This window comes from Myodes glareolus, chromosome 9, assembly GCF_982192425.1.
Source record: "Myodes glareolus chromosome 9, mMyoGla1.1, whole genome shotgun sequence".
NCBI lineage: Eukaryota > Metazoa > Chordata > Mammalia > Rodentia > Cricetidae > Myodes > Myodes glareolus.
Genome location: NC_142034.1, coordinates 6,590,831 through 6,616,112, shown reverse-complemented (window position 1 = coordinate 6,616,112; position 25,282 = coordinate 6,590,831). Strand labels below are relative to the sequence as shown.

General features: G+C 51.0%; 1 protein-coding gene across 2 annotated transcripts in view; it reads left to right on the top strand.

Annotated features, from left to right (window-relative positions):
* The window catches only part of Sap30bp (SAP30 binding protein), a 31,250-nt gene extending 9,716 nt beyond the window's left edge, over positions 1-21,534 (top strand). For both annotated transcript variants that reach the window (XM_048451989.3, XM_048451988.3), the window contains 8 exons: positions 8,558-8,600; positions 14,154-14,242; positions 16,400-16,491; positions 17,295-17,355; positions 17,684-17,735; positions 18,591-18,649; positions 19,850-19,934; positions 20,227-21,534. In XM_048451989.3, the coding sequence (XP_048307946.1) occupies positions 8,558-8,600; positions 14,154-14,242; positions 16,400-16,491; positions 17,295-17,355; positions 17,684-17,735; positions 18,591-18,649; positions 19,850-19,934; positions 20,227-20,408 (663 nt within the window). In that variant the 3' untranslated portion in view covers positions 20,409-21,534. The remainder of the gene's footprint in view (positions 1-8,557; positions 8,601-14,153; positions 14,243-16,399; positions 16,492-17,294; positions 17,356-17,683; positions 17,736-18,590; positions 18,650-19,849; positions 19,935-20,226) is intronic.
* Positions 21,535-25,282: the final 3,748 nt, after the last annotated feature.

Here is a 25,282-nt window from a genome sequence, read left to right as displayed (position 1 = left end):
TGTCTGAATGAACGACCTACAAAGTGAAAGCTGCCTAAGGAGCTCATTTCCCAGGAATATATTGTTGACAACCTTGGGAAGAGCAAGGAAGCGCCGGCATCACTCTGGGACAGCAGCACAGACAAAATCTGTATTCTCTGTCAACCACACCGGCAGAGACTGCAGTCTGTTGGCTTGTGCAGGCTCTATGCAGAGCTAAAGGTTTTCCTGGCTCGGCTCGAGGTGTGCTTGCTGTACCACCCAGGGCTCTGAAGTCTAAAATGAAGGTGATAGTGGTGGAGGGTAATCAGATGTGACCCTGGGCCATTTGCCTCTCGTTGAAAACAGGCCGTTTGGGTTGTTCTGTCTTGTTTGTGTTTCTAAGACGGGGTCTTACTATGTAGCCGTAGCTGTCCTGGAACTCACTTTGTAGACAAGGCTGGCTTAACTCAATGAGATCCGCCTGCCTCTGCCCCGTCCTGCCCAAGTGCTGGGATAAAGGCGTGCACCCCTGTGCCTGGCTTGGAAACAGGCTATTTGTGTGCTTTTAGTCAGCCCTGAGAACTAAGAACTCACAATAGGAAAGCAAGCGACTTCGACCTTAAATATGTGTGACAGTAGAGCATGGTGGCTCAAGGCTGTAACCCAGCTCTCGGGAGGTTGACACCAAAGGGTTGCCATGAATAAGGGGCCAACTTGGACCGAATGATAAATTACAGGTCAGCCTGGTCTACAGTGAGACACTATCTCAAGCAAAGAAACAACCTTAAACTTAAAAATTTTAAAAACAAAAACCAGAATTGTATGCTAAATAAAGCAGTAAACCTGTGTACGTATGCATTCCAAAACATTTCTAAATAATTTAAAGCCACGTGGTGGTGACAGAGGCAGGTGGATATCTATGATTTCAAGACCAGCCTGGTCTACAGAGTGAGTTCCATGACGGCCAGAGCTACACAGAGAAACCCTGTCTCGAAAAACCAAAAATAGAAAAAAGAAATTATTTAAAAAGGAAACTGGATGTCATGACTCACATGGTAGTAATTCCAGTGCTGAGGCAGGCCAGCCTGGGCTACCGTGTGAGACTCTGCATTCAAGAAAAGAAAGGAGAGGGCTGGAGAGATGACTCAGCCGTTAAGGGCACTGCATGCTCTTCCAGAGGTCCTGAGTTCAATTCCCAGTAACCACATGGTGGCTCACAACCATCTGTAATGAGATCTGGTGCCCTCTTTTGGCCTGCAGGCATACATGCAGACAGAATACTGAGAATACTGTATACACATAATAAATAAATAAATCTTTTAAAAAAAAAAAAGAAAAGAAAAGAGAGGGCTGGAGAGATGGCTCAGTGGTTAAGAGCACTGGCTGCCTTGCAGCACTCACAACTGCATGTCTGTAAATCCAGTTCCAGGAGAGCTGATGCACCTGCAGGCTCCTGTACATAGTTGGTACACATACATGCAGACAAAGTACTCATGCAAATCAAATAAAAGTAAATTTTAAAAGAAAACTGGGGCTGGAGAAATAGCTCAGAGGTTAAGAGCACTGGCTGTTCTTCCAGAGGTCCTGAGTTCAATTCCCAGGAACCACATGGTGGCTCAAAACCATCTGTAATGAGATCTGGTGCCCTCTTCTAGCATGCAAACATAATGCGGGCAGAATACTATATACATAGTAATAAAATAAATCTTTTAAAAAAAAGAAAAAAGAAAAAGAAAAAACCACTGTGGAAATTGTGACAGCAGCTCCTGTGAGCATCGCACATTTCCATGCTGTCCCTCCCTTGTGCGCATGTTCTTCAGCGTGTGTACCAGTCAACAGCTGTGCAACCAGACCTGACTGCGTTACTGCACATGTTGTAGATAAAGTGCTGACCCTGCAGGCTCTCGGGAGGGGAGCCTCTGTGTTCCTTACACAGATCAGGAGTAAAGCCCCTGACGCTCCACCTGTTGAAACCCACATAGTTGTTCACCCCCAAACTGAGGAGAGTTCAAGCAGGGGTTGGGATGTGGTGGGCTTTCCTCTCAGTCCTCAGGAAGTCTCTAGCCAAGGTCAGGGCATCACCGGACGTTTGCTGATAAAGTCTCCAGGACCAGCCCTTCCGTTCAGGCCTACTCACACTTTACTCAGAGGGTGCTGCAGACTCCAGGTGATTTCTTCTGATCCTCTTGGCTTCTCACACTGCCAGAGCACCCTTCCTGGCTGCCCTTGCTCCGGGTGTACTGAAGCAGAGACTCCTGGGAGCCCCACCCCTCTCCTGTGGTTCTGCAGCCAGGAAGAAGCCGCTGCACGCCTGTCTGCCCCCCATCAGCCATGCAAGCCCCAACATACCTCCATCCTTTCGGGGCCAGATGCCATAGATTGCTAAGTGAGGTGTGGCTGGCCCCTCCTTTCCCAGATGGGATTCGTCTTGAAATTACATGCTGCAGAAAATCGCCTGTCCTAGGAACCCAGCACTCCCTACCGCCCTTCTCTTGTTTTACCCTTGCCCCTTGCAGTGCAACTGCCTGTGTGATTTTTGAGTTTTGGAAGGGTTTCACTAATTTATTTTTTTGTTTTGTTTGTTTCCTTTTTTCTTTTTGTGGTCCTAGCTGCCTTGGAGCTTGCTTTATAGATGGGGCTGGCCTCTGACTCACAGAGATCCTCCTGCCTCTGCCTCTCAACTGCTAGGGTTGCCCACTGTGACCATCTGTATTCCTAAATTTTGAGTTGGGAAATTTCTCCCACACCATAAGATATCAGGCTTCCTCTGGTCTCCAGAGTAATGAATCCCCTTCCTGCCAATACCTGATAACCAGTTTGCTTTGAGTTCCATCATTCTGAGTTCTCAAGTGTGTTTCCTGTTACTCTGTTTCCTCAGCTATCGGTGGCCTGGGCTACAATGCTTTGTGCCTGATGGCCGAGACTTAGTTTCCCACTCTCAGCCTGGCAGTTCTCTTCACCCTTGTAGCTCCAGCCTCTTTCAGACCCCAGAGCTACCAGCTTAAAGCCCAGAGACCCTGTCCTTATGGTAGCCTTGAAGGAAAAGTGTTGTATAGCTCCGCCCCCAAGGGCTGGGTGTGGGTCCATGGTATAAGGTAGCACCTGTACAGCTCCAGGGACCAGGAAGAGGGCCACCCTTGGCACATTCCAAGAAACAACAAAGTCCTGCCTCCCTGTCAAGTCTGGGTGATACTTGGAATAGTCAGGTACCAAAACTCTCCCCATTGGAAATGAATGGCTTTTGACCAGACTTTGACTTCACATTCAAGCCTGGCTGGTTTCAACAGGCTTTGTGTGGATCCATACATTACAGCTTTGTTTTAATTGGGTTTTTCAGTAGAGAAAGAAGCCATTTCCTTCCCCTTCCCTGCTTTTTCTTCAGACTGCAAGGCCAAGCTGGGGCTGGCTTAATTTGTTTTGGCAAACTCTTTAACCCTTCCTGTGGAAGCCTCCTCTGGCGCTAGTTGGTGAGTTGAGCCTTCCTGTCTGAGCTGTCTGGGAATGAAGGCAACTCCAGTACATCCACAATGGCCCCGCCAACTTCCGCCCATTTTCCTGCTAAGTGCGCTGTTTCCATCCCTGACTGGGCCTTGCGCCCATGCGAGCCCCCTGTCCTGGGCGTTTCTCTAGACATGCTTGTGTGGGAGCCGGCCTCTGGACCACCACGTGGGTTATGTTCCCACACGGCACAGACTGTTGTGACTTCATAAGTCGCCAGGCTGTCCTCTGCGTACCCCATTCGTGGCATTGAGGGGGAGCTGTTCAGGGAGGAGTAGGGAGAGGATTGAGACAAGGCCTCTTGCAGCTCAGATTGGCCTTGAATTCCTGGCTCTCTTGCCTCTGCCTCCCAAGTGTGATTACAGGTGTGTGCCCCACACAGACAGAGAGCCCTGCCGATGGCCATTCTGATGCCCTCAGGGAGGGTTCCTGAGGTGATGTATCTGTCCTGGAGAGCAGTGTGAGCTTGTAGTTCAGAACATACTTTGCTGGGCTAATGAGATCATTCGTTAAAGGACTTAACATAAAACCGAAAATTGTTCCCTGGGATTAAATTTTCTTATTTCAGCCTCGGTGCTTAGCCCTTTGTCTGTGACATAATAAATCTTCAGCAGATTATTTATAGAATGCGTAAGTGAGCTAGCTGTCAGCAATTGTCTTGTTGTTTGTGGATTTGGTCTTTATTTGTATGTTTATTTTGAGGCAGGATTTTGCTAGTTACCTAGACTGGCCTCACTCCTGAGCAAGTGACCAGCCTCTCAGTGTAGGTGGGACTTCTGGCAAGTGCCACCACACCCAACTTAATTGTGCGTTTTTCCCCCCTTTGTCTCAGGATTTAAGAGCATTCGGATGAATGGCAAGAAAGAGGCTGTAGGGCTGGGTACGGAGGTACAGGCCTGCACCTCAGCACTCCAGAGATGTGAGGCAGGACGGTCCACAAGTTCAGAAGCTCTGGACTACATAGGCAGGACCCTGTCTCAAGACAGGCAGAAAAGGTGTCGAGCAAGAAGTAAGGTTTTCAATTCCACTTTACTGCATCTTCTAGATCAGAGAGGGCAAAGAGCAGGCCGTCTGTAGAAAGGGGAGGAGGAAGGCCAGGCGGTGGTGGCACACACACACCTTTAATCCTAGCACTCGGGAGGCAGAGGCAAGCTGATCTCTGTGAGTTCGAGGCCAGCCTGGTGTATAAGAGCGAGTTCCAGGACGCTGGGGCTACACATAGAAACCCTGTCTCAAAAAATTAAAAAGGGGTGAGGGGCTGAAACCTTGGGTAGAGCCTGGGGGCTATGGTGAAGATTCTTTGTGGGGGAGAGATTTTGGTGTTGTTTGGTCAGCCTAGACTGGCAATCCAACTGCCTCTGCCTCCTCAGTACTGAGATTATAGGTGTGAGCCACCACACCTGGCTTTAAGAATTAATTCCTTTTTTTGTTGTTTTGAGTAAACTCTGCTCAATACATAAGATGGCATATTAGGACTTGGTAACTTCAAGGGCTGTCACAGTCCACAAGAATAAGGTGGGAGATGCTCCTTCCTCGGTCTTTCTCCCCGAGTGCCAGGTTTCACTGTCCAGCGGGAACATCTAGTGTGCAGTATGCTTGCCCTGCACCTTGCACGCTGCCCTGTGCCCTGCCTGGTGTGCCTCCTCTACACCTAATGCTCCCGAGGCCTGGAAGAAAGCATGGCTTGTTAGCTGGCAGAGTACGGTGCCGTAGCCTGTGTGTTGTGACTCGAGTTGTCTCTGGGGTGATGCCTTGTGGGGCTGCTTCCCAGAAGGGTCGATGGAGGCCGTCCTCCAGAACCTGCTGCTCCTCACTGCCTAACTTCTCTCAGCTCACCTGGCAGTTTCTCCTGCTCCATGGTTCTTCCTCCCTCTGCCTGTCAGCTCAGACCAGACTTTGGTAATCTCTGCATGGGAGCCACATTCTATGGTCTGTAATTGCTGTGACAGCAAGGCTTGTGTCACTGACCTGCAAGTGTCAATCACAATTATTGGCGGGGGGACCAAACGGGCAGCTTCATAACACTGTTTCCCAGCCCCGCAGCCACTTCATGCTGTGGCTGTGGAGACATTAGCTTCAGGGAAAAGTGCAGAGAGAGGAAGGGGGTACAAAGGGGTCCTCACCTCCGAATGGCTGGTCAGTCTCTCCCTCCCACTCCCTATTTGTCTTTTTGAGACAGGGTCTCACTCACTATCTCTGTGTAATCCTGACTGATCTTGAACTCACAAATACCCACCTGCCTCTGCCTCCCAGGTGCTGGAATTAAAGCGTGTCCCACTATTCTTTGTTGAGACTCTGGACTGGGTCTTATTATTTAACCCTGCCTGCCTGCTTGCCTCAGACTCCCAGGTGTGTACTACCACACTGGGCTCTTGTTTTTGTTTTGATTTGAGGCAAGGATGTTGTTAGGAAGCCCAAGCTGACCCTACAATTTGAAGTCGACCTGCTTCAGCCTCCTGAATGCTGGGATCACATGCCTGTGCTACCGTACCTACACACGCTCAGCGTGTGAGCCCTGGTCATCTCTTCCCTTTCTCCTTTAGCTTCACTTGGAAAGCTGTGGGATTGGGTTTTACTGTGTATTCCTTGTTTCTTCATTGAATTCAAAACAAGTAAAAAAAAAATCAAGTCCAGAGCCGCTCTCCCTTTCCACGGGCTGCTATCCTCATCTCCCTCCCCTCCCCTCTGCCGAGAGAGCCCTGAGGCTGAGGGGCTTCTTGTCTCTGCCAGCTTCCAGGTCCCCCAGCTGATACAGACAACCGTCTGGTGACCAGCTCTGGCAGTCTAAGTTAACTTTAGCTAATTGTGAGCCGGGGGAGAGAGCTATATAGTTCTAACAAGTATGCCCTGGGCATTTGGAAACACTGCTCTAGGGGAAGGAAAGGAGAACAGAGGAGTCTTGTGTCCTGTGTTCTCACAACTCCCCCTTTTGATGAGTCTCTTCCAGGGCAGATTTGTAGTGCTGGGGGGCGGGGTGTGCCGTTTGTAGTTTGGTGTTTCCCTGACTTCCTCGCTTGTACCCCAGTGCTATGGCCAGCATCATCATAGTTCCTGGGTGCTGGGTTCAGATTCACACAGAACTCTTAGCATCTGCCAAGGCTGGTGGGAGGCTGTCTCTCTGGACCGTTGCTTTGGTGTGACACCCATCCCTCCCCAGTTCTGCTCACCCCACCACCGGTGGCTAGGGCTCTTATGGGTCATTGCACAGTACCATGGGAGTCGTCGTACTAAACTTACCTCGAAGATGATCTGTTGTGAATTGTTCTGACTTTGGAGCAGTGCAGGGTGGGGGATTTGACTGCTTACTTGTCTTTGCAGTGCTGGGGACCAAACTCCAGTTTGTGTATGCTAGGCAAGCGCTCTGCCACTGAACTTTAGAGCTCCATCTTCACTGGTCCCCTTTTCCACATCACTTTCCTTCATGCCGTGGATGTCTGGACCTGTCTCCATCAGAGAACAAGTGATGCAGTAACTCCGAGCTCCGAGCTGGGTAGAGAGATGAATTTAGAAAGGCTGAGGCTGCAAGCCATAGATCACAGGACCAAGAGAGGAAAAATCTGCTCCTGCCTATGAGTTTCCTTTGTAACAGCGTTGTGTCTTTTCTCCCAGAGACAGGACTGAGCAAGCACAGCTAGGCTAGCCAGACCCTTTAAAAAGATGTGACCCACTTCCTGTCACTCTTGGTTAGATACCGTATTAGCATTCTAGTGACTCTGGAGACTCCCCTGTGTCGGCCTGTCTGCAGGGGAAGGCAGGAGCTCCAGCTGGTGGTGTCCCTGTCTCCTAGTGGAAAAACGCAGGGAATTTTAGTACTGCGCCCGCTCACTGAAATGCTCATTAATGTCGAATCCTCCGTTGCTGCTACAAAGGAGCTGTTGTTGGTCCCAGAAACGTTGGCACTGTCTGAACAGCGGTTGATTTATGACTCCAACCTGAACTTGATGTGGCAGCCCTCCAGGCCTGCCTCCCAGCCCCGCTTTGCCCACCTGATTGGCAGGAAGTGGATGGTGAAGGAACAGGTTGCTAGGCAGCCTGGCTTCAACCTTGTTAAAACTACAAGGGCAGTTTTAATGAATAGTCTCAGTGTTCAGAGAAGAGGTGATTGGGGTCTCTCTCAGAATCAGGGGGAAGAAGGTAGAGGGTCTGATCTTGTCACAGGGCCATGGCTGACTTGGAGGGCGTTTGGACCCTTGACACCCCTTCCCTTCCTTCCTCGATGCCAGGGCCCAGCTCTGCAGCTGCTCACACGTGTAGGTCCTGTTGCAGAACCTTGCTGTCTTACCTCCTCTCTTACCAGGAAGGGGCGGAAACCAGATCTGACACCTTTCGTGAACTCCTCCTCTGCCATTTTGATCACTAACCTTGTTACATTGAAGTAATCTTACTGAGTTCGAGGACATTTGGGTCAGCAGAGGCAAGAGCCTTCCTGCTCTGCCATAAACTTGTAGCCTAGCTGTCACCCTCCCAGCCATGGTTTGGTTAGGCGAAGCAGCGAACTAAGACTTTTATTTTTAGTGTAAAATTGTGTGTGTGTGTATGTATGTATGTATTTCTTTGGCAGAATATAAAACCAGTATAAGAAGTGAGTCAAGGAGAGCCAGGGCCTTTGGGAACCTCATTTAGTCACTAAAGGGGGCTTTGAGTGGCCCCTTAGTGTTCATAATAAAGTCTGCCCTGTTCGTTTGGAGTGAAATTTAAAAAAAAAACTCCTAGGAGACCGTTCTTGGGAGTTGGGTGACCCAAGGGGTTCCCCTTATAGCCGTCCTTAGTGATGTGTTCGGATAAGCTCTCCCAACCCAGGGGAGCCAGGGGCAGGGAACAGGTCACATAGGTAGCAGGGCCATGGTCACTGCTATGGCTCTCAGCAACATGGCTCAGTGCTGGTCCCTCCTGGGGGTCATGGAGCTCCCAGCTGCTGTGATAGGGGAGAAGTGGTCAGAGCCTTGGGTTCCAGGAGCCTTGAAACACTGCTCACAGTTCGCATGCTGGCAGCTCTTTCCCCCTTTAGTATCCACAAGGAGCCCGGGTGTCTTGGTGACGAGAGTGGCTATGGCCCGGGAGCCCAGCCTTACCGTTATGTGCTTCTTTGTCTCCACAGGATAATACAGAAGCAGAGAAGCGGGATCCCCAGGAATTAGTGGGTGAGTACCCTGGGAGCTTGCACACTTCTGAGCTTGTGTGTGTGTGTCCCACTATAAGCAGGAGTACCCTGGGGACATGCGCACTTCTGAGCGTGGGTGTGGGTGTGTGTGTCCCACTGTAAGCAGGAGTACCCTGGGGGCATGCACACTTCTGAGCTCGTGTGTGTGTGTGTGTGTGTGTGTGTGTGTGTGTGTGTGTGTGTTTCCCTGCTGTAAGCAGGAGTATCCTGGGGGCGTGCACACTTCTGAGCCCTTGCCCTGCTGTAAGCGGTTTCCCTGCATCCTTGTTCCCAAGGCCTTGGGCATTTCCTGGGGTGCCTGGGTGAGACCTCCAGGCAACATTCTTTGGAATGGCATTCTGGGTGTGTTTTTCTGGGCTCTGGTGGGTTGCCAGTGTTGTCAGGGGAGTTCAGAGTCCCGCACAGCTGGGAGCTCATCTTGGTCTTTGCTGCTTCCACTTGTGCCCTGAACCTGACCTCTCTGTCTTTGTCCCCTTTGTCCCCACTGCCATATTCATTTTGCTCAGGGAGTCAGCGTGGGGCCTCTGCAGGCACTTTACCTCGTCCTCAGGCAGGAACATGGCTCTAAGCCTTGGCATATGTGGCCCTTGGTAACTTTGGAGAATAGAATAACTTGTGGGAAACCACATTCCCTCCGTTCCCTCTGGCAGCCCCAGCATCCTAAACCTTTTAGAAACCCATTCTGCTCCTCCGTTTGGCCATGGACTTGGGGACAGAGCCTTCCTTCTGTACCAGCATCACTGCTCCCTGGCTGCTGTGCTCCTGCTCTCTGGTTCTGTTCCCAGTGGACACCTGCAGAGCCCACCCCTGCATCTCTGCGCCGGCATTCAGGGCTTGTGCTTTCCAACCCTGAGGTTCAAAGCGCAGAAAATTGGCTTGAAAGCGTTCCTCCAGGGTTCCACCCACCTGCCCTTTCCCACGAAGTACCATTTGTTGTGGGTTGTTGAGGAGTGACTGGTTTTCCATAACTAAGTGCTAGGAATTATTCATTCTGTTTTCCTTCGACCCATTGGGCAAGAACATAATTACTTGGCCTTAATTCCTGGGTTCTCCTATAGACGGTTTAAGTCCTATTTTAAAAAGTTAGGGCTGGAAAGATGGCTCAGTGGATGAGAGCCCTTGCTGTTTTGACAGAGGACCCAGGTTCTTTTCCCAGCATCCGTGTCGGGTGGCTCACAAGTTCCTCCGACGGCAGGCTCAGGGAGCCCAGTGCCCTGTTCTGCCTCAGCAGGCGCTTGTGCACACATACTCTCAGACACTCACATACATCTCTGTGAATTAGAAATCAGTGTTCTGTCTGGCCGTATGCCTGAATGCCAGAAGAGGGCACCAGATCTCATTCTAGATAGTTATGAGCCTCCATGTGGTTGCTGGGAATTGAACTCAGGACCTCTGGAAGAGCAACCAGTGCCTCAGAGGGGTTAAGGGCACTGGTTGCTCTTCCACCATGTGGTTGCCGGGAATTGAACTCAGAACCTTTGGAAGAGCAGGCAATGCTCTTAACCACTGAGCCATCTCTCCAGCCCCCTATGTTTTTCTTAAACCTTAGAATTTGTTCTTTAGAAAATGACACTTGGTGCCAAGTGATGGTGGCACACACCTTTAATCCCGGCACTTGGGAGGCAGGGGCAGGTGGATCTCTGTGAGTTTGAGGCCAGTCTGGACTGTAGAGTGAATTCCAACACAGCTTTCACAGAGAAACCCTGTCTCAAGAAAGGAGGGAGGGAGGGAGAGAGAGAGAGAGAAAGAGAGAGAGAGAGAGAGAGATTTGAGATATGACAACTTAAAGGGCAGAGGAGGCAAAGTACATATCTAATTGGGAGCCAGTGGCCTACAAGACCAGACAATGTAGGAGCTGTAGCCTCTTCCATCTGGGTCCCACTTCAGTCTGCTGTTCACTACTGAGAAACTTCAAGGCTTGGGCTCCGAGGAAAACCTGGCCATGAACCACTCATCTGAGCAGCATCAGAGAGTGGGATGTGTAGCCATCAGCTGGGCCTGTTCCACAGCCAGCGTGGCTCTTTCTCTGGCTTTGTTTTGACTTTAGATTCATGTAGGTAGTACAAACTGGCCTCAGCAACTATATGGCCCACCCATGCTGACTTTGGACTGACTTGTCCTCAGCCTTAGCCTCCAAAGGTCTAGTATTACAGGAAGTGCTAGCACAGTCAGCCTCTGTGCGTGTTTGAAATAGCTTTATTGAGGTGCAATTCATGGAGTTAAGAGTTGTGAGTTTAAGTGTGCATTGGTGGATTTTGATAAACATGTAGCTGTGCAAGCCCTGCCAACCATCAGTTACAAGCAGTCACCTCCACCCTTCTTAATGGTCCTCGGTGTTAACTCCCCTGTGCAGGAGCAGTAAATCTCAAGAAGTCATCTTGATGGGCGGTCAGCCCTATTTTGACAGTTTTATGTAAATTAGGGCCCATTGGCATTTGGGCTGGATCACTCTGTTATGAGGGCCATCCTAATGTGAGAGGATGCTTAACAACAGAACTGCTCTCCACTCACTGGGCAGCACGGCCTTCTTTCGTCTGCCTCCACTGAAATGACAGGCAAGTGTCCCTTCGGAGAGCAGAATCATCACAAGTTGAGCATGTGGTACAGATCCGGATTCTCCTGCCTGGCTTTCTGTCTTGACACAGTGCCTTCTTTAGATACAGTATCCACACTGTGGAGCATAGCCATTATTCATTGGTCTGTTTTGACTAAGGAACCTCTCACTGTAGCAGACATATGTGGTTTCTTCATTTGCTCCCTTGTGGGGGACATAGTCCCTCTTTCATGTGTATAGGTGTGGTACTATTTTCTCTTTGAGGGGTAGGTGGCAGAGTGGCTTCTGATTATCATGTGATGTTTGCTGCCCCCTCTGTCTAAACTCAGCCCCTTTTAATTGAATCCTGGGTGTCGAATGTGTAGGTCCCACCTCTGAAAGAACAAACAAAGAGCCGAGAAGCCAACTCATGGTCTCTCCAGTACCACAGCTACCGACAGCTGCCGGCCTGTCCTGGAACAGTGTTGATGCGGGGGAGGGAGGTGCACCTAGTTACTCAGGTGCTTACTGCCCATTGAGTATCTTGCAGGTGTCCTCAACCCCACGGTGGGGCTTGCTGACCCTGCTTGCTCCCTGCCATGTCCTGAATCCCAGGGACCAGCTGCTGCTCGGAACCTACCTGGTGGCCATGGATACTGCAGATGTTTTCTGACAAAGGCATCCACAGTCTGACTCATGCTGACAGCAAGCTTCTTGGATTTTGAGCTCAGCCGCCTTTACAGGCCTCCCTGGCATAGCCGAGCAGCAGCTAGGGCAGAGGCACTGCCCTCAAGTGTCTGTGGACACATTCATTAGCAGATTTCCTGAGAAAGTGGTTTGGGGCTCTGGCTACTCTGAGACATGCAGGGCAGCTGTCATCCCAGAACCTAGCAAAGAGTCACTGAAGTCATCTTCAGTCTGTGCAGCAAACTTTTATCCTGTGTCCAGAGTTTGTCACTTTCTTGTCATTTACCCCTTGTTTCTACCCCTGCTCCTCGGGCTTCTCTTGTTCTACCACCTACCGAGTACGCCTCAGAGGGTGGGGAGTTGCTACAGTAACAGTGCCACACCCTGTTTTTCTAAAAAACTTTCCTGGCAAATGCCAAAGGGCACTCTTTGTCTCCGTCACGTGCACATATACCCTTTCCAGCTATAGCGCCTGCTAAGGCCTTCTTGCTTTTGTTACTAATGCTCACAAAATGCCATGGCCAGCTCTTTCCAGCTGCTTCCACTCTCAGCTAGCCCCTGTGGTCCAAGCTCAGACCTAGAACTTATCCCAGGGCAGGGAAGAAGGAGGAAATCAGGGTTTGGCTTGAACGCCTGCCAGAACTGGGTGGTGCCCCACCCAAGGGCCAGTCAGGAGATTGCGGGTGACAAGCATGTAAGTCCCCTTGTGGAGACTGCTGAGCCCACAGCAGGACCTTTGATCTGTGTCACCCAGCCTGTGCTGAGGGTGTGTCCAGTTAACCCCACCGGCGGTGCTGAAACTCAGCCCTGCGCTTGCATGCTAAGACTGCCATAGGCCTGACCCCTGGTCTCTGTAGTCTTCAGAGGCCCCGAGCCGCAGTAGCTGAAGTAGCAATCATTAGTGTTTGGGACCTGAGGCCTTGTCTTACTCAGCACTGCATTCGTCACAGTGATGGCAAACTGAGCAGAGCTCACATCTCCTTATCAGAAGAAAACATTAACCTACCCTGGCTGTATGGATCAACAGGCTGAAGCAGGAGAGTCACTGAAGCCCTGGGCTGGAGCCAGCCTGGGCCCCAATGAGTGCTTCACACACACACACACCTTTTTTTATCCCTTGATATCTGAGATTATTTTAAAATCATGGCTAGAGAGGAGGCTCAGTAGCTGACCCACTCTGCTTAGACAGGGCCTGAATTTGGGTCCCAGCACCCATATCCAGGGGCTCACAATCCCCATACTCCACCTCCAGGGGACCTGATACCCTCTCTAGACTCCGAGGGCACTTACTGCGCTCACACATGCAAAGAACCCACATATAGACATACATATAATTTTTTAAATTAAAAATTTTAAATAAATAAATCTAGCGAAGGGACCAGGAAAGCTATGCCGCTCTAGCCCCTCCACCCAGGCGTGCGTCAGCCCTAGAGAGCTGCTCCGAGAAAGAGCTTAGGTAAAGGCCTGGCACGCAGTAGGTCTCCAACATGTGCTCTGCTGCCTGCTGTTGGTGGTGGGTTTCGGTCTCTCCCTTCTCCTGCCCCACCCTAGGCTGTTTGTTCCTTCTTTGTATGGTCCTTTTCATGAGTGAACGTCAGAAGAGCACAGCAGACCCTTCTCACAAACGGTCCATTGTCTGTGTGCTCTAGAGCGGGACTCGGGGGCCTGGGGTGGCCAGAGGCTACGGGGAAGGCCACAAGGAGAAGAGACAAGACTTGGGTGGGTCGTGGCCATTCTCTGAGCAAATTGCCCATGAGAGTTGGGGTTCTTCGTGTCAGAATCAGGCCTTTTGTTCAGGCCTTTTTATGCACAAGCTGTTTGGGACCCAAAACATTGAGAATCCTGAACACAGTTTCTCATAGCAGGACAGCACCAGACCAGAAGGATAGGGCCAGGCAGCTGTGACTCCCAGAGGCCTGTGGGAGGCTGGACCTGGCTTGTACTTGAAGCTGACTTGTGTCTCTTCCAGCCCTGAGTTCAGTGTCTTCCACATTGGCAATTTGAGATTAAGCCTAGCCAGGCAGAATTTACAGTGTAGAAACTGGCCCGTGCTTTGGATTGTGGCTCCTCCCTCTCTCTCTCCCCCAGCACTACCCTGACATGCTCTTTCCTGGAGCTTTGTAGCGTGTTGTTTACATCTGTCCCTCTACTTCAACTCCCTTCTCCAAGGTTGACACATGGCAGGCTTCTGACCGTTTGATCTCAGCTCAGGTAACACTCTCCAGGATGCCCTGCACAGCCTGCTCCCCGTTCTCAGGTTGACTTGCGCTTGTGCTCTGTAGTCCCAGAGTTCCCCCTCTGTTCTCTCAACAGCCTCCTTCTCCGAAAGGGTCCGAAACATGTCACCTGATGAAATCAAGATCCCTCCAGAGCCACCTGGCAGGTGCTCAAATCACTTACAAGTAAGCGAGGGTCTGACTGCCCGTGTGGATGAGAATGTCGGGGTTACATTGTCTGGTGGGGCCATGACCTTCAGAGGCTATGACAGGAAAAAGGAACCAAGTCAAACTGCCACACCTGCCGTGTGCTGCCCTCTTGAGTCCCTGGTCTGCCATCATTGAGGTTCTAAATCTACCTCAGCAAGATAGGGTGCGTCTTCTCTACAGCCTCGCTGAGCCAGGGGACTTCTCAGAGGGAAATGTGCCAAGAAACTGAGGACCCATCAGAATGTAAAATAAATTCCAGAAGTGTAAGATACAGCATTTAAGTGCATAGTTTCTGCCTTCGTGTTCCTGATGCCCGCAGACCTGACCGTTATTAGGCTTTAAATGCTAAACTAACAGAAGCCATTTATCTTTGCAGTTGACCATGGGAAACAGCTCAGCACAGCTGAGACTTCCCCCCTATGGTTTTTCTCCTTGTCCCTCTGTAAGTTCCCCTGTGATGGCCCTTTCAGTTAACAGTAGGGTGTAAGTGCCGGGGCCTACATAACTGTGGACCTTTTCCACCTGCCCTGCCTTTGATCCCACTGCTGGGTGCCCCCTGGCTATCCAACAAGCCCATGGCACCACCCAAACGGATGGATGACTAATGGGTCCTAGAGCTGAGGAATGCAGGAGGCTAGGAGAGGGCCAAAGTCAGGACTCAGGCATAGCACAGATTTCTCCCTTTCCCAGCAGTCTCCTCCCTCGGCCGAGTTGTCTGCCTCCCTCCCCATCACCCGCAGGATGCCGTCACCCTGTGCCAAACAAGTTCAAGCCTGTAAGGATGATTCCACAGGCCTGCCAAGCAGAAACAACCAGCCTCTCAGAGCTCTTAAGTTCCGAATATTTCTTCTTTTTTGATCCTCCTGGGGTCAGGGATCGTGGCATTTAAGCAAACAGCAGAACCTCTGGTGGCCTTGGAGCCCTCAACAAGGAGGCTGTGCAGCAGGGCTCACCTGGAGCTGCTGAGCCTCCTGTGTGTCTGGCCTCCCTGCAGTGCCCTGATAGAACACCGAGGAAAGCGGCTTCTTGCTCCCTGGTAATGGCGTGCTTCAGGCTTCGTAGGCCTTTCGGCAAAAAGAAGTGCAGCTTTGATCCTCTGCCCAGGGGCTGGGCTCCTCTTCTAAGAAGTACCCAGGGTACTGTCTAGGACCTCTAGCCCCTCCCACCTCTTTCAAGCAAAGTGCTCCCCAAATCTTTGGTTTCTGGAGAACCTGTATGTGTCACTGCCACGAGCTGGACCACTGCTCGTGCTCTGGCCCACCACTCTGAGGAGGCTCTGGCCTGATGCCCTCGCTTTAAGGATTTCTATTGCTGTGATTTAAAAACTATTCCTAAGCCAGGCGGTGGTGCCGAACGCCTTTAGTCCAGCACGTAGGAGGCAGAAGCAGGTGAATCTCTCTTGAGTTCAAAGCCAGCCTGGTCTACAGAGTTAGTTTCAGAACAGCCACAGCAGTACAAAGAAACCCTATCTCAAAAAAAAAAAAAATTTAAAAAGCAAAAACAAAAAGAACAGATTTGCCTACATGCCAGTCTTATAGAAGCTTTTTCTCATAAGATTCCCTCTTCCAGCCGGCTGATGGTGGCGCACGCCTTGAATCCCAGCACTCAGGAGGCAGAGGCAGGCGGATCTCTGTGAGTGCCAGGACAGCCAGGGCTACAGAGAGAAACCCTGTCTCGAAAAACCAAAAACAAACAATAAAGGCATCTAAAGAGTTTGAAACCAACTCCAGAATAGTCCGCCTGCCTCCCTCTGAGGTGATGATGCTTTCCCAGGTCTCCTAACGACTTCATGTGCAGATGCTTGGATCCAGCATTCACCCTTGTTCACCAGCTCTTAAGACTTTCCACTCCTCGGCGGGGAGGGGGGGCGGCGGAGGCAGTTGGGAGCTGATATTCACTTGTGGGTTTGGGTCATGACTTCGGACTTGACCTTTCTTCTCCCATTCTATCCTGACCATCGAGAATGGGTCAGGAGAAATCAGCAGTGGATCTGGGCTTGGCTTGCCTGTGCAACGCTGAGGTCAGAGGCTGGTGCAAGGTGTTAGACTTGAGTCGGGCTTCCTGGGGCTCGGGGCACAGACTGGATTGTGGGGGGCAGGCTCCTGTCATGTTCACCTTCTGTCACCTTCCCAGGACAAGATCCAGAAGCTTTACGAGAGGAAGATAAAGGAGGGAATGGATATGAACTACATTATTCAAAGGAAGAAGGAGTTCCGGAACCCCAGGTGAGGAGAGGTCCACCTTTGTTCCCATGTGAGCCCAAAGTGGCTTCCCCCAGACTTAATTTATACTAGATTCCCGCTAGACACATCAGAGGTTTACAAATAAAACCCAGGGTGTGAGCTACTCTGCAGTGATACCTAAGAGGCCTGCTGGGTTCTGGTCACCAACCTGGTCCTGAAAGAGGATATTCATAGAGGTTCTTTCAACTCAAAAAACTTGGTTTTGCTTCTTGGTAAAATGTCTTAGGAACAAAGCTGTGTCTGAGTCTGTTGTTTGGGGGTCTTTGAGATAGGGTCTCACTGTGTAGCCCTAGCTGGCCTCAAACTCACAGAATCTGCCTGCCTCTGCCTGCCTCTGCCTCCCAAGTGCTGGGGTTAGAGTGCTATCCATAAAAGTTGCCACACTGTGCCTGGCTACATCTGAGTCTTATTCTTTCAAATGTTCAAGCGAGTAAAACACCCAAGAAAGAACATAATGTGTAATAATGGAGACCTACACTAGGCATTGTGTGGGTCTGAGTGTGGAGACCCCAACCCAGCCGTTCTAACTGAAGGCCAGAAGCATTTACGTCAGACATAGCATGCCATTGTTGTCTTGACCCCTCATCCAGGCCCCCAGCCACAGTGCATTTGAGAAGGGTGTAGAGCCGGAAGTGACAAGCAGGTGGGCCTCCCATCAGGAGGCTGCACTAGAAGACGTGGGGTGGGTTCCAGGTTTGTCGTAGTTCCAGGAGCTGATGGTGCTGGTTCCATCCAGGGCTGTGGGACCAATACAGACACGGCTCACTGTTCTGTTCCCTTTCCAGCATCTATGAGAAGCTGATCCAGTTCTGTGCCATTGATGAGCTGGGCACCAACTACCCAAAGGTATGTCCTATGCACATGGGCTGCAGAGTGGTAGGGTTTGCTGGGCTGGGTGGGACTCCCTGGAGGGGCAGTGCTGGTGGTCTGCAGATGCCAGTGCCGGACTTGGTCTCTGGGTGCCAACCAGTGAGAAGCCAGGGCTAGAACTGCCACCATCTGAGCAGGTGCTCATTTCCTGACTTCTGAAGAGTTTACTGGTTATCTGTCTGGTGGTCAGGGTGACAGCTGAAGCCCTGTGCTTTCACGAGGGCTGGGCCAAGCCTAGGAAGATCCATTTCTGGGCCCCGTGCTTTCTGGCCTTTATGACCGCAGCTTGGCCTTCTCTTTTCAGGATATGTTTGACCCCCATGGCTGGTCTGAAGACTCCTACTATGAGGCCTTAGGTAACCTCGATTAGCCCTGTTTATCTGCTCATCCACACACCCTTCCACCTGTCTGTCCAGCCCATGATCTAGTGACCCAGATTTCAGGATCTCTATGCCAGGCCGTGTCCACAGGACAACTCCCAACTTAGCCTTGGCCAGACTGACCGTGCCCTTGCTGACAAGACTTGAACATAACTATGACAGCTGGTTGGATCAGTTGTCCCCATGCTGCTGCCACTGAATCAGTGTGAGCAGTCGTACAGCTGGGAGCCTTTGGCAAGCAGAGTCGCTTGACCTGGCCAAAGGACAGGGGAGGCCCTGTTGAGGACACTGTTAGAGCTAAGGTTTGGTGAATGCCCTGGGCAGAGGAGGTGTGTGTTCTGAGGCCAATGAGCACAACACAGAGAACTGAGCCTGTAAGTCACCATTCACAAGCCAGAGGCTTTTTTTTTTTTAATTTTATTAATGTTTTGTCTGTATGTATGTGTAAGGGTGTTGGATCCTGGAGTTACAGACAGTTGTGAGTTGTCATGTGGGTGCTGGGAATTGAACTTGGTTCCCTTGGAAGAGCAGTCAATGCTCTTAACTGCTGAGCCATCTCTCCAGCCCCTCCCAAGTTACCAATATTTTTATTTGCAATAAAATTCTATACCTCATGTTTCTTAATGAGTAGGAAGATACTCCCTCAGGATCAGCTGACCCTTCCCAGCCAGATGTGTAACCCCGACCCTTGGTCAAGGCCCACATTCTGTGCTGACCAAGCCTAGCACTTCATCCTGCCTAGTGCAGGATGCTGAATCCATGCAGCCCTCTAGACCAGAGACCTCCCGCAACCACACACTGCTCATAACAGCCCGTGTCTTCTCTCCACAGCCAAGGCCCAGAAGATTGAAATGGACAAATTAGAAAAGGCCAAGAAGGAGCGAACCAAAGTAAGTCCTGACCTGCTGGGGTGGAGGCAGGTGTGTGGAGCATACAGGTCCTGCTGGCTGAGTCTGAGTCAGGAACCCTGGGCTCCCTTCCACCCGTCCTCTTCATTGCCCATTGAGGCTTTGAGCAGCATCGGCCATGGCCTTTCCGCCAACAGACTGGGGTACCCTGTCATCTCAGCAGACTGGGGTACCCTGTCATCTGACTTGGCTTACAGAACCTCCACTGCTCTGTTCTTGAAGGCCTGGTGTTCCCTACATTCTGCTGCTTTTTGTCCCCATTGCAGAGTCCTGGTGGCTTTGTCTCTTCTGGGTCACTGATGCCCCCTGACCTGGTTAGAAGTTTGTACTCCTTCTAAGAGAGCAGGGCCAAGACTTGCTCCAGCTGGTGCATTTCTTGGCCTGCAGAGCTGATCTCAGCAGCCAACTTGTTGCCTCCTTATGGATCTCATGTCTGATAGCCGCATAGCCTTCATTTTGGACACCAGGCACCACTTCTGTAGCAGTGTGATCTGGGTCCTTTAGGAGCATCAGATTAACTCCAAGATCAAAATAGAGTCCTCTATGCTGTACCGTATGACAGAGTCCACGGCGGATAACTGTTCGTCAGGACACCAGCTCCTGCTGCCGTGTCCTCACAGCAACCATGACCACAGGATGCTCCCTTTCCCTCCAGACTGAGGGACTGCAAGGCCTGGTGCACCTATGCCCCACTCTCAGAGGCCGTTGTTGGCAGACCAGGAATGTGGAAGCTGGTGTGAGGGGATAAACTATATTCTCATTCTTAACTATTGAGTGAATCTCCCTTCTTTCTCTTTCCCTCGCCCCTCCAAACCCCAGGCATACTGCAGGGACATGTCTGCAGTGCCTGGGGGCCACAGCTGTCTTTCCCCTGTGTGGAAGGCACCGCTTCCTCCTGGGTGTGAGAAGGGGCCTTGGGGGGACAGTAGGCGGGGGTGCCAGGCATGTGCAATGACCTGTGATGCTAGCGGAACCCCAGGTCTGTTGGGGAAGGTCTTGGAAGAGTGATGAAAGCCCCTTCAGGCTCTCAGGCACCTTTCCCTCCCCCAGGTGCTCCCAGCCAAGATGGTTTTCAGGGCCTCTTTTGTGTAGTGCTAAACTCCTGCCCCCTGGGAGCAGGCAGACGGCACAGGGAATGGACACACCGCTCTGCACTGGTCTCACTGTCCTCTCTCTCCCCAGATTGAGTTTGTCACGGGCACCAAGAAAGGCACCACAACCAATGCCACGGCCACCACCACCACCACAGCCAGCACAGCCGTTGCAGGTAGAGGCCGCTCCTCCGCTCCCAGCACTGCCTCGGGGATACCAGATAGAGCAGGGGCTTGCTGGGTTTGTCTGAAAAGGGTCTGTGCCCAGGCTCAGCCTTGCTGTGTTCTGCTGGGTGTGAGCATAGCTTGGATCCTGGGGTAGGTTCCAGATTCCTGCTCCTCTCTGGGTTCCTGCACCAGGGACCCCTGTTTCTGTCCTAAGCCTCTGACCTGGTAGTTAAAGGGGTCCTGCCTTTGCGGTCCTGTTCTGATTGGTTTTGAGCTCGATTTTTCTCTTGTTGCCTCTAGATGCCCAGAAGAGAAAGAGCAAATGGGATTCTGCCATTCCAGTGACAGCCATAGCACAGCCCACCATCCTCACCACCACAGCCACGCTGCCAGCAGTGGTCACTGTCACCACCAGTGCCAGTGGCTCCAAGACCACTGTCATTTCTGCTGTGGGCACCATTGTGAAGAAGGCCAAGCAGTGACCAGAGGGCACCCCCAGGATTTGGCAGGACTGTGCTGCCCAGTGACTGCTGCCCACTGGGAGGTGCCACTCTGTTTCAGGACTAAGATGTGTTCCCCGCGTGCCTTCCAAAAGGAGCCTCTATGTGACATTCCAGCCGGAAGGACATTGCAGCAGAGGCAGTGGGGTGCATCGGACTGTCTGTCCATAGACCTCTTGGGGTCTCACCCAATTAAAAGTACTGCATTCTTAGGTCCCTGCATGCCAGATGCACTGGCCTCTCCCATGCTGTGTTCAGGCAAACATGACGCTCAAGTGCCCCTCCGTCTCAGTCAGGATTATTGCTCAGGGTGAACCATGGCATGACAAAAACTGAGAGTCTCAGAGGGGTGGCCCAGGGAGTTAGAGCGTGGTCATTCCTAGCCTGTGCCCAGGGGCATGGGCAGGTGGGGGCTCAAGAAGGGGGTCAGACACAGGCTCCTTCCTGATTTCTGCTTTCCTGACCCAGAAACCAGATTTTAGCGATTCTCAGGCAATAGCAGAGACCTCTGCTCTCATGGGTGCAGTTAAGCGCTCCCCACATTGCTTCTGATACACACCCAGGCTTTTGAAATCAGGCCAGTTAACAGAGGGCTGGGATGTGACTCCCAACCTGCCCAGGACAGGAGCAAGGTTGGGCACCTGGCCAAGGCCACCCCAGTCCCTCAGTGCCCAGTGAGTGTGGCCAGCAGGATCCACGCAGTGGTGGTGATGAATCACCTCCTGCTCTGGCCGGGGCGGCAGCTCATTGTTTATGTGAAAGCCTGCTCTTGGGAAGGTTTCTGCCACCCCACCCTTCCTCTGTTGTTATCTCTGCCCAGCAGCAGCCCCTGGGTAGCACCAGTTGCCACTCTTAGGACCCAAACAGGTTCATCAGCCCAAGATGCCAGAGGGGAACGCTTGCCATTCATACCCTCTGGCAGCTCTCCTTCCCACACAGCGGAAAGGCTGAGTGTCAGAGGAGGAAACCAGGCTGTGAAGGGTCTTGTTTCATGGGCCCAACAGAGACCGTGGAAGGTGCTTCTGAGTTTGTGGCTGGTATTTGTTTTGTGATCCAAGGGCTGACAAACTGCCTGTGAGATCTCTAAAATAAAAACGGAGTCACACTCGTCCCTTTCTCTCCTTGAAGGCACTCTGCAACATTGGGGCGGGGGTGGGGGATACCTGCTGCCAGCCCTCCCAAGAGCACCTGGAAAGGCCTGCCCTGCAGCCCCTGGCAGATGGTGCCCTCATTGGCACAGGATACCCAGGTCTGAGGTGGGCAGCTCAGAGAGATGAGTGACGGGGACAAGTGACAGTTTGGGAGTTTGGGACTGTAGCTCCCTTGGTATTTACTTGCAGAAAGCCTGGGTCCAGTCCCCTCTACCACATATAAGCTAGTGTGGTGGCGTGTGCCTATAATCCCAGCACTTGGGGTGCAAGGCTAGCCTCGGCTACATGAGACCCTGTCTGTCTAAAAGTAGCCCTTGATGGGGATGTGGCCAACTCCCCGGTCTAGCCTAGCTGACACCATTGCAACTTCTTTGCCTCTCATTTAAAACATTTTGCAAAGTGCATGCTCTGTCAGCTCAGACTCCACAAGCCCCTTCAGAAGGAAGTACTGCCACAGTGGATTGTAGAAGTCTGCGTGCAGCCGTTTGTTTTATTATATGTGAGGGTGTTTTGCCTATGTATACGTCTGCTCCATGACAAGAAGGTCCCTGGTTCCCATGAAGGCCAGAAGAGGCATCGGGTTCTGTGGAGCTGAACTTAAAAGATGATTGTGAGCGGCCATGTAGGTGCTGAGAAGTGAACCCCAGTCCTCGGCAAGAGCAACCAGAGTGCTCTTAACTAATGAGTCATTTCTCCTGACCCCTGTAATGATATTAAAAAATATATATGAGCTGGGTGGTGATGGTGCATGCCTTTAATCCAGCACTTGGGAACTTGGGAAGCAGAGGATCTCTGTGAGTTCAAGGCCAGCCTGGTCTACAGAGCAAGTTTCAGGACAGGCTCCAAAGCTACAGAGAAACCCTGTCTTGCAAAACGAAAAAAAAAAAAAAAAAGTGTGGCCAGGCAGTGTTAGCACATGCCTTAATCTGAGCACTGGGAGGCAGTGGCCAAGACCAGCCTGGTCTACGCAGAGAAACCCTGTCTCAAAAGACCAAATAAGTAAATAAATATAAATAAAGGTTATAGTTCAGCTAGTAAGGATGCTTGCCAGAAAGCTTGGTGACCGAAGTTCAATCTCCAGGACTCATGTGGACAGAGAGCCACCTCCCTCAAGTCCTAAAGCACTAATCCCTACACATGAAAAACAATCAGGTCAATCCAGAAAGCTGGGCTTCCCCAGACGACAGCCGCCTCCTTAAAGGTCAGCGTGGAAGAAGCAGGAAGTAGAGAACCGGAGGGGAAGCCGGGGTGCGTCTCAGACAAGGGTTGGAGTTGGTCCCTATGGGGATTATCTTTAATAACATTTCCTCTGGGGAAGAGCAGAATTTGTGGTTTTGCTTCTTGAAACTTGACATATGTTTTTTCAAGAGATGAAGAAAGGAAGAGGTAAAAAGCAGCTCACCCAATTCTAGATTCCTTGATGGAGGGGGCTGCCAGGAGACCAAAGAATCAGTCATCTTCGTGACCCCAGCCCCTCTCCGCGGGGGGCGAGGAAGGTGCTCTCCGCTCCAAGCATCGGATGCTAGCTGTCTGCATTCATAGCAGGAAATGACCAGGGAGAGGATAAAGGTGTCTGTCTAAGCAGGGATTGCCTGACTCCTCACACCACACACAAGTGTGGTCATGCTGGGAATTCCCCCTGCAGTGATCTGACCACCTTGACATGTAGTTCTGTAAATGCGTGTTTTCCTGTGTGTGTGCACATTTGCAGGGTTACCACATACTTGTACCTGTGTGAAGACCAAAGCTTGGCATCAGATCATCAGATGCCTTTTTGTAAACTTATTTTCTGTGTGTGAGTATTTTACCAGCAGGTGTGTGTGTGTACCACATGCATGCCTGGTGGCTGAGGTCAGAAGAAGGCATCTGGTCCCCTGGAACTGGAGTTAGGGATGATGGATGCCTCCGTCTAAGAGCTGAGAACCAAAGCAGGGCCCTCTGCAAGAGCAACACGGGCTCTTAACTACTGATCACCACTTTTCTTTTTTTGTTTTGTTTGTTATTTTGTTTTGTTTTGTTTTGTTTTGAGACAAGGTCTTACTGTATAGCCCCGGCTGGCCTGGAATTCACTATGTAGACAAGGGGGCCTTGACCTTGTCTATGGTGTAGAGAGATCTATATGCCTCTGCCTCCTAAGGGCTGGAATCAAAGGTGTGTGCCACCACTATGGCCCACCTTACTATTTATTATTTGTGTGCGTACACACACATACCATGGCACACGTGGAGACCAAGGGTGACTTTATCGAGTGGGTCTTCTTCCACCCACCGGGACTGAACTCAGGTCAGCACGCACCTTTGTCCACAGAGCCATCTAGCCGGCTCTTCACTTTGTTTTTACCTTTTACTGAGCCTAGAGCTCTCTGTCCCAGTGACACTGGCTAGTCACCTGCCTGCCCCCTCCCCCCAGGTTACGGGATTATGCCACCACCCCCAGCATTTATATGAGTGATGTTTCTCATGCTCGAACAGCAAGCATATTACCGACTGGGCAAATAAGACTCAGCCTGAAGAAAAATCGCTGTGGAGAATGAAAAACTGCTAGATTAGGGAGGAGACCTAGTCGGATGGTGCGGGTGACCGGAATCAGACTTGGATTCGAAAGGAAGCCATGGTGATAGACATGTCTGGGCAGTTAAGAAATGTAAACATGAACTGAGTCACAGTTTACTTAATAGAGCCTTTGAGACGTGGTACTGGGGTGTTCTCAGATCATGCTGGAGTCTAGAGGAATAAAATATTAATTTAGGTACAATTGTAAATACGAACAAAAAACAAACACAGAGTCCAGGGCGGGGCATGCTCCCTATGTGGGTAAAGTGCCTGCCACATGATGACCTGAGTTCAAACCCCCTGCACGACGAACTAATTGGTCTCTGTAATCCCAGCATTCCCAGACTGAGATAAGAGGCAGAGACATGAGAAATCTCAGAAGCTCACAGGCTGGCTAGCCTGGCGTACACAGTGACAAACAAGAAGAAACTGTCCCAAGGCAGAAGGCAAGGCCAAGACCTGAGGCTGACTTCTGACCTCCACACATGAGGGCACACATACACACACAAAGAGATTTTAAAACACACACACATAAACATATAGAATAAAAAAACACATGAACATATAGCAAAGTAGCAAAACGATACTTTTGAAGACAAATGGTAAAAAAAATATTTTTCATCCTTCAACTTTTTTTTTTTCTGTGTAACAGTCCTAACTATCCTGGAACTAGCTCTTGTAGAACAAGCTGGCCTGGAACTCACAGAGATCCGCCTGCCTCTGCCTCCCGAGTGCTGGGATTAAAGGCGTGCACCACCACCATCTGGCAAAAGATATTTTACTTATTATGTAAATATAGTGTTCTCCACCTGCAGGTATGCCTGCAGGCCAGAAGAAGGCACCAAATGTGGGTGCTGAGAATTGAACTCAGGACCTCTGGAAGAGCAGTCAATGCTCCTAACCCCTGAGCTATCTCTCCAGCCCCTCCTTCAGCATATTTTTACATTTGTGTGTATGCGTGTGTATGTATCCACATTCTTACATGTGCATGGGTCTACGTGTATGTGGACGCACAGGCATGTAGAAGCTGATGTTAGGAATCATCCTCCATTGCTCGTCCACCTTACTTATCGAGGCAGGGTCTCTCAATCAAACCCAGGACTCCTTGGTAGCTAAACTTGTTAGACAGCTGGTTCTGGGGATCCACCCCCCT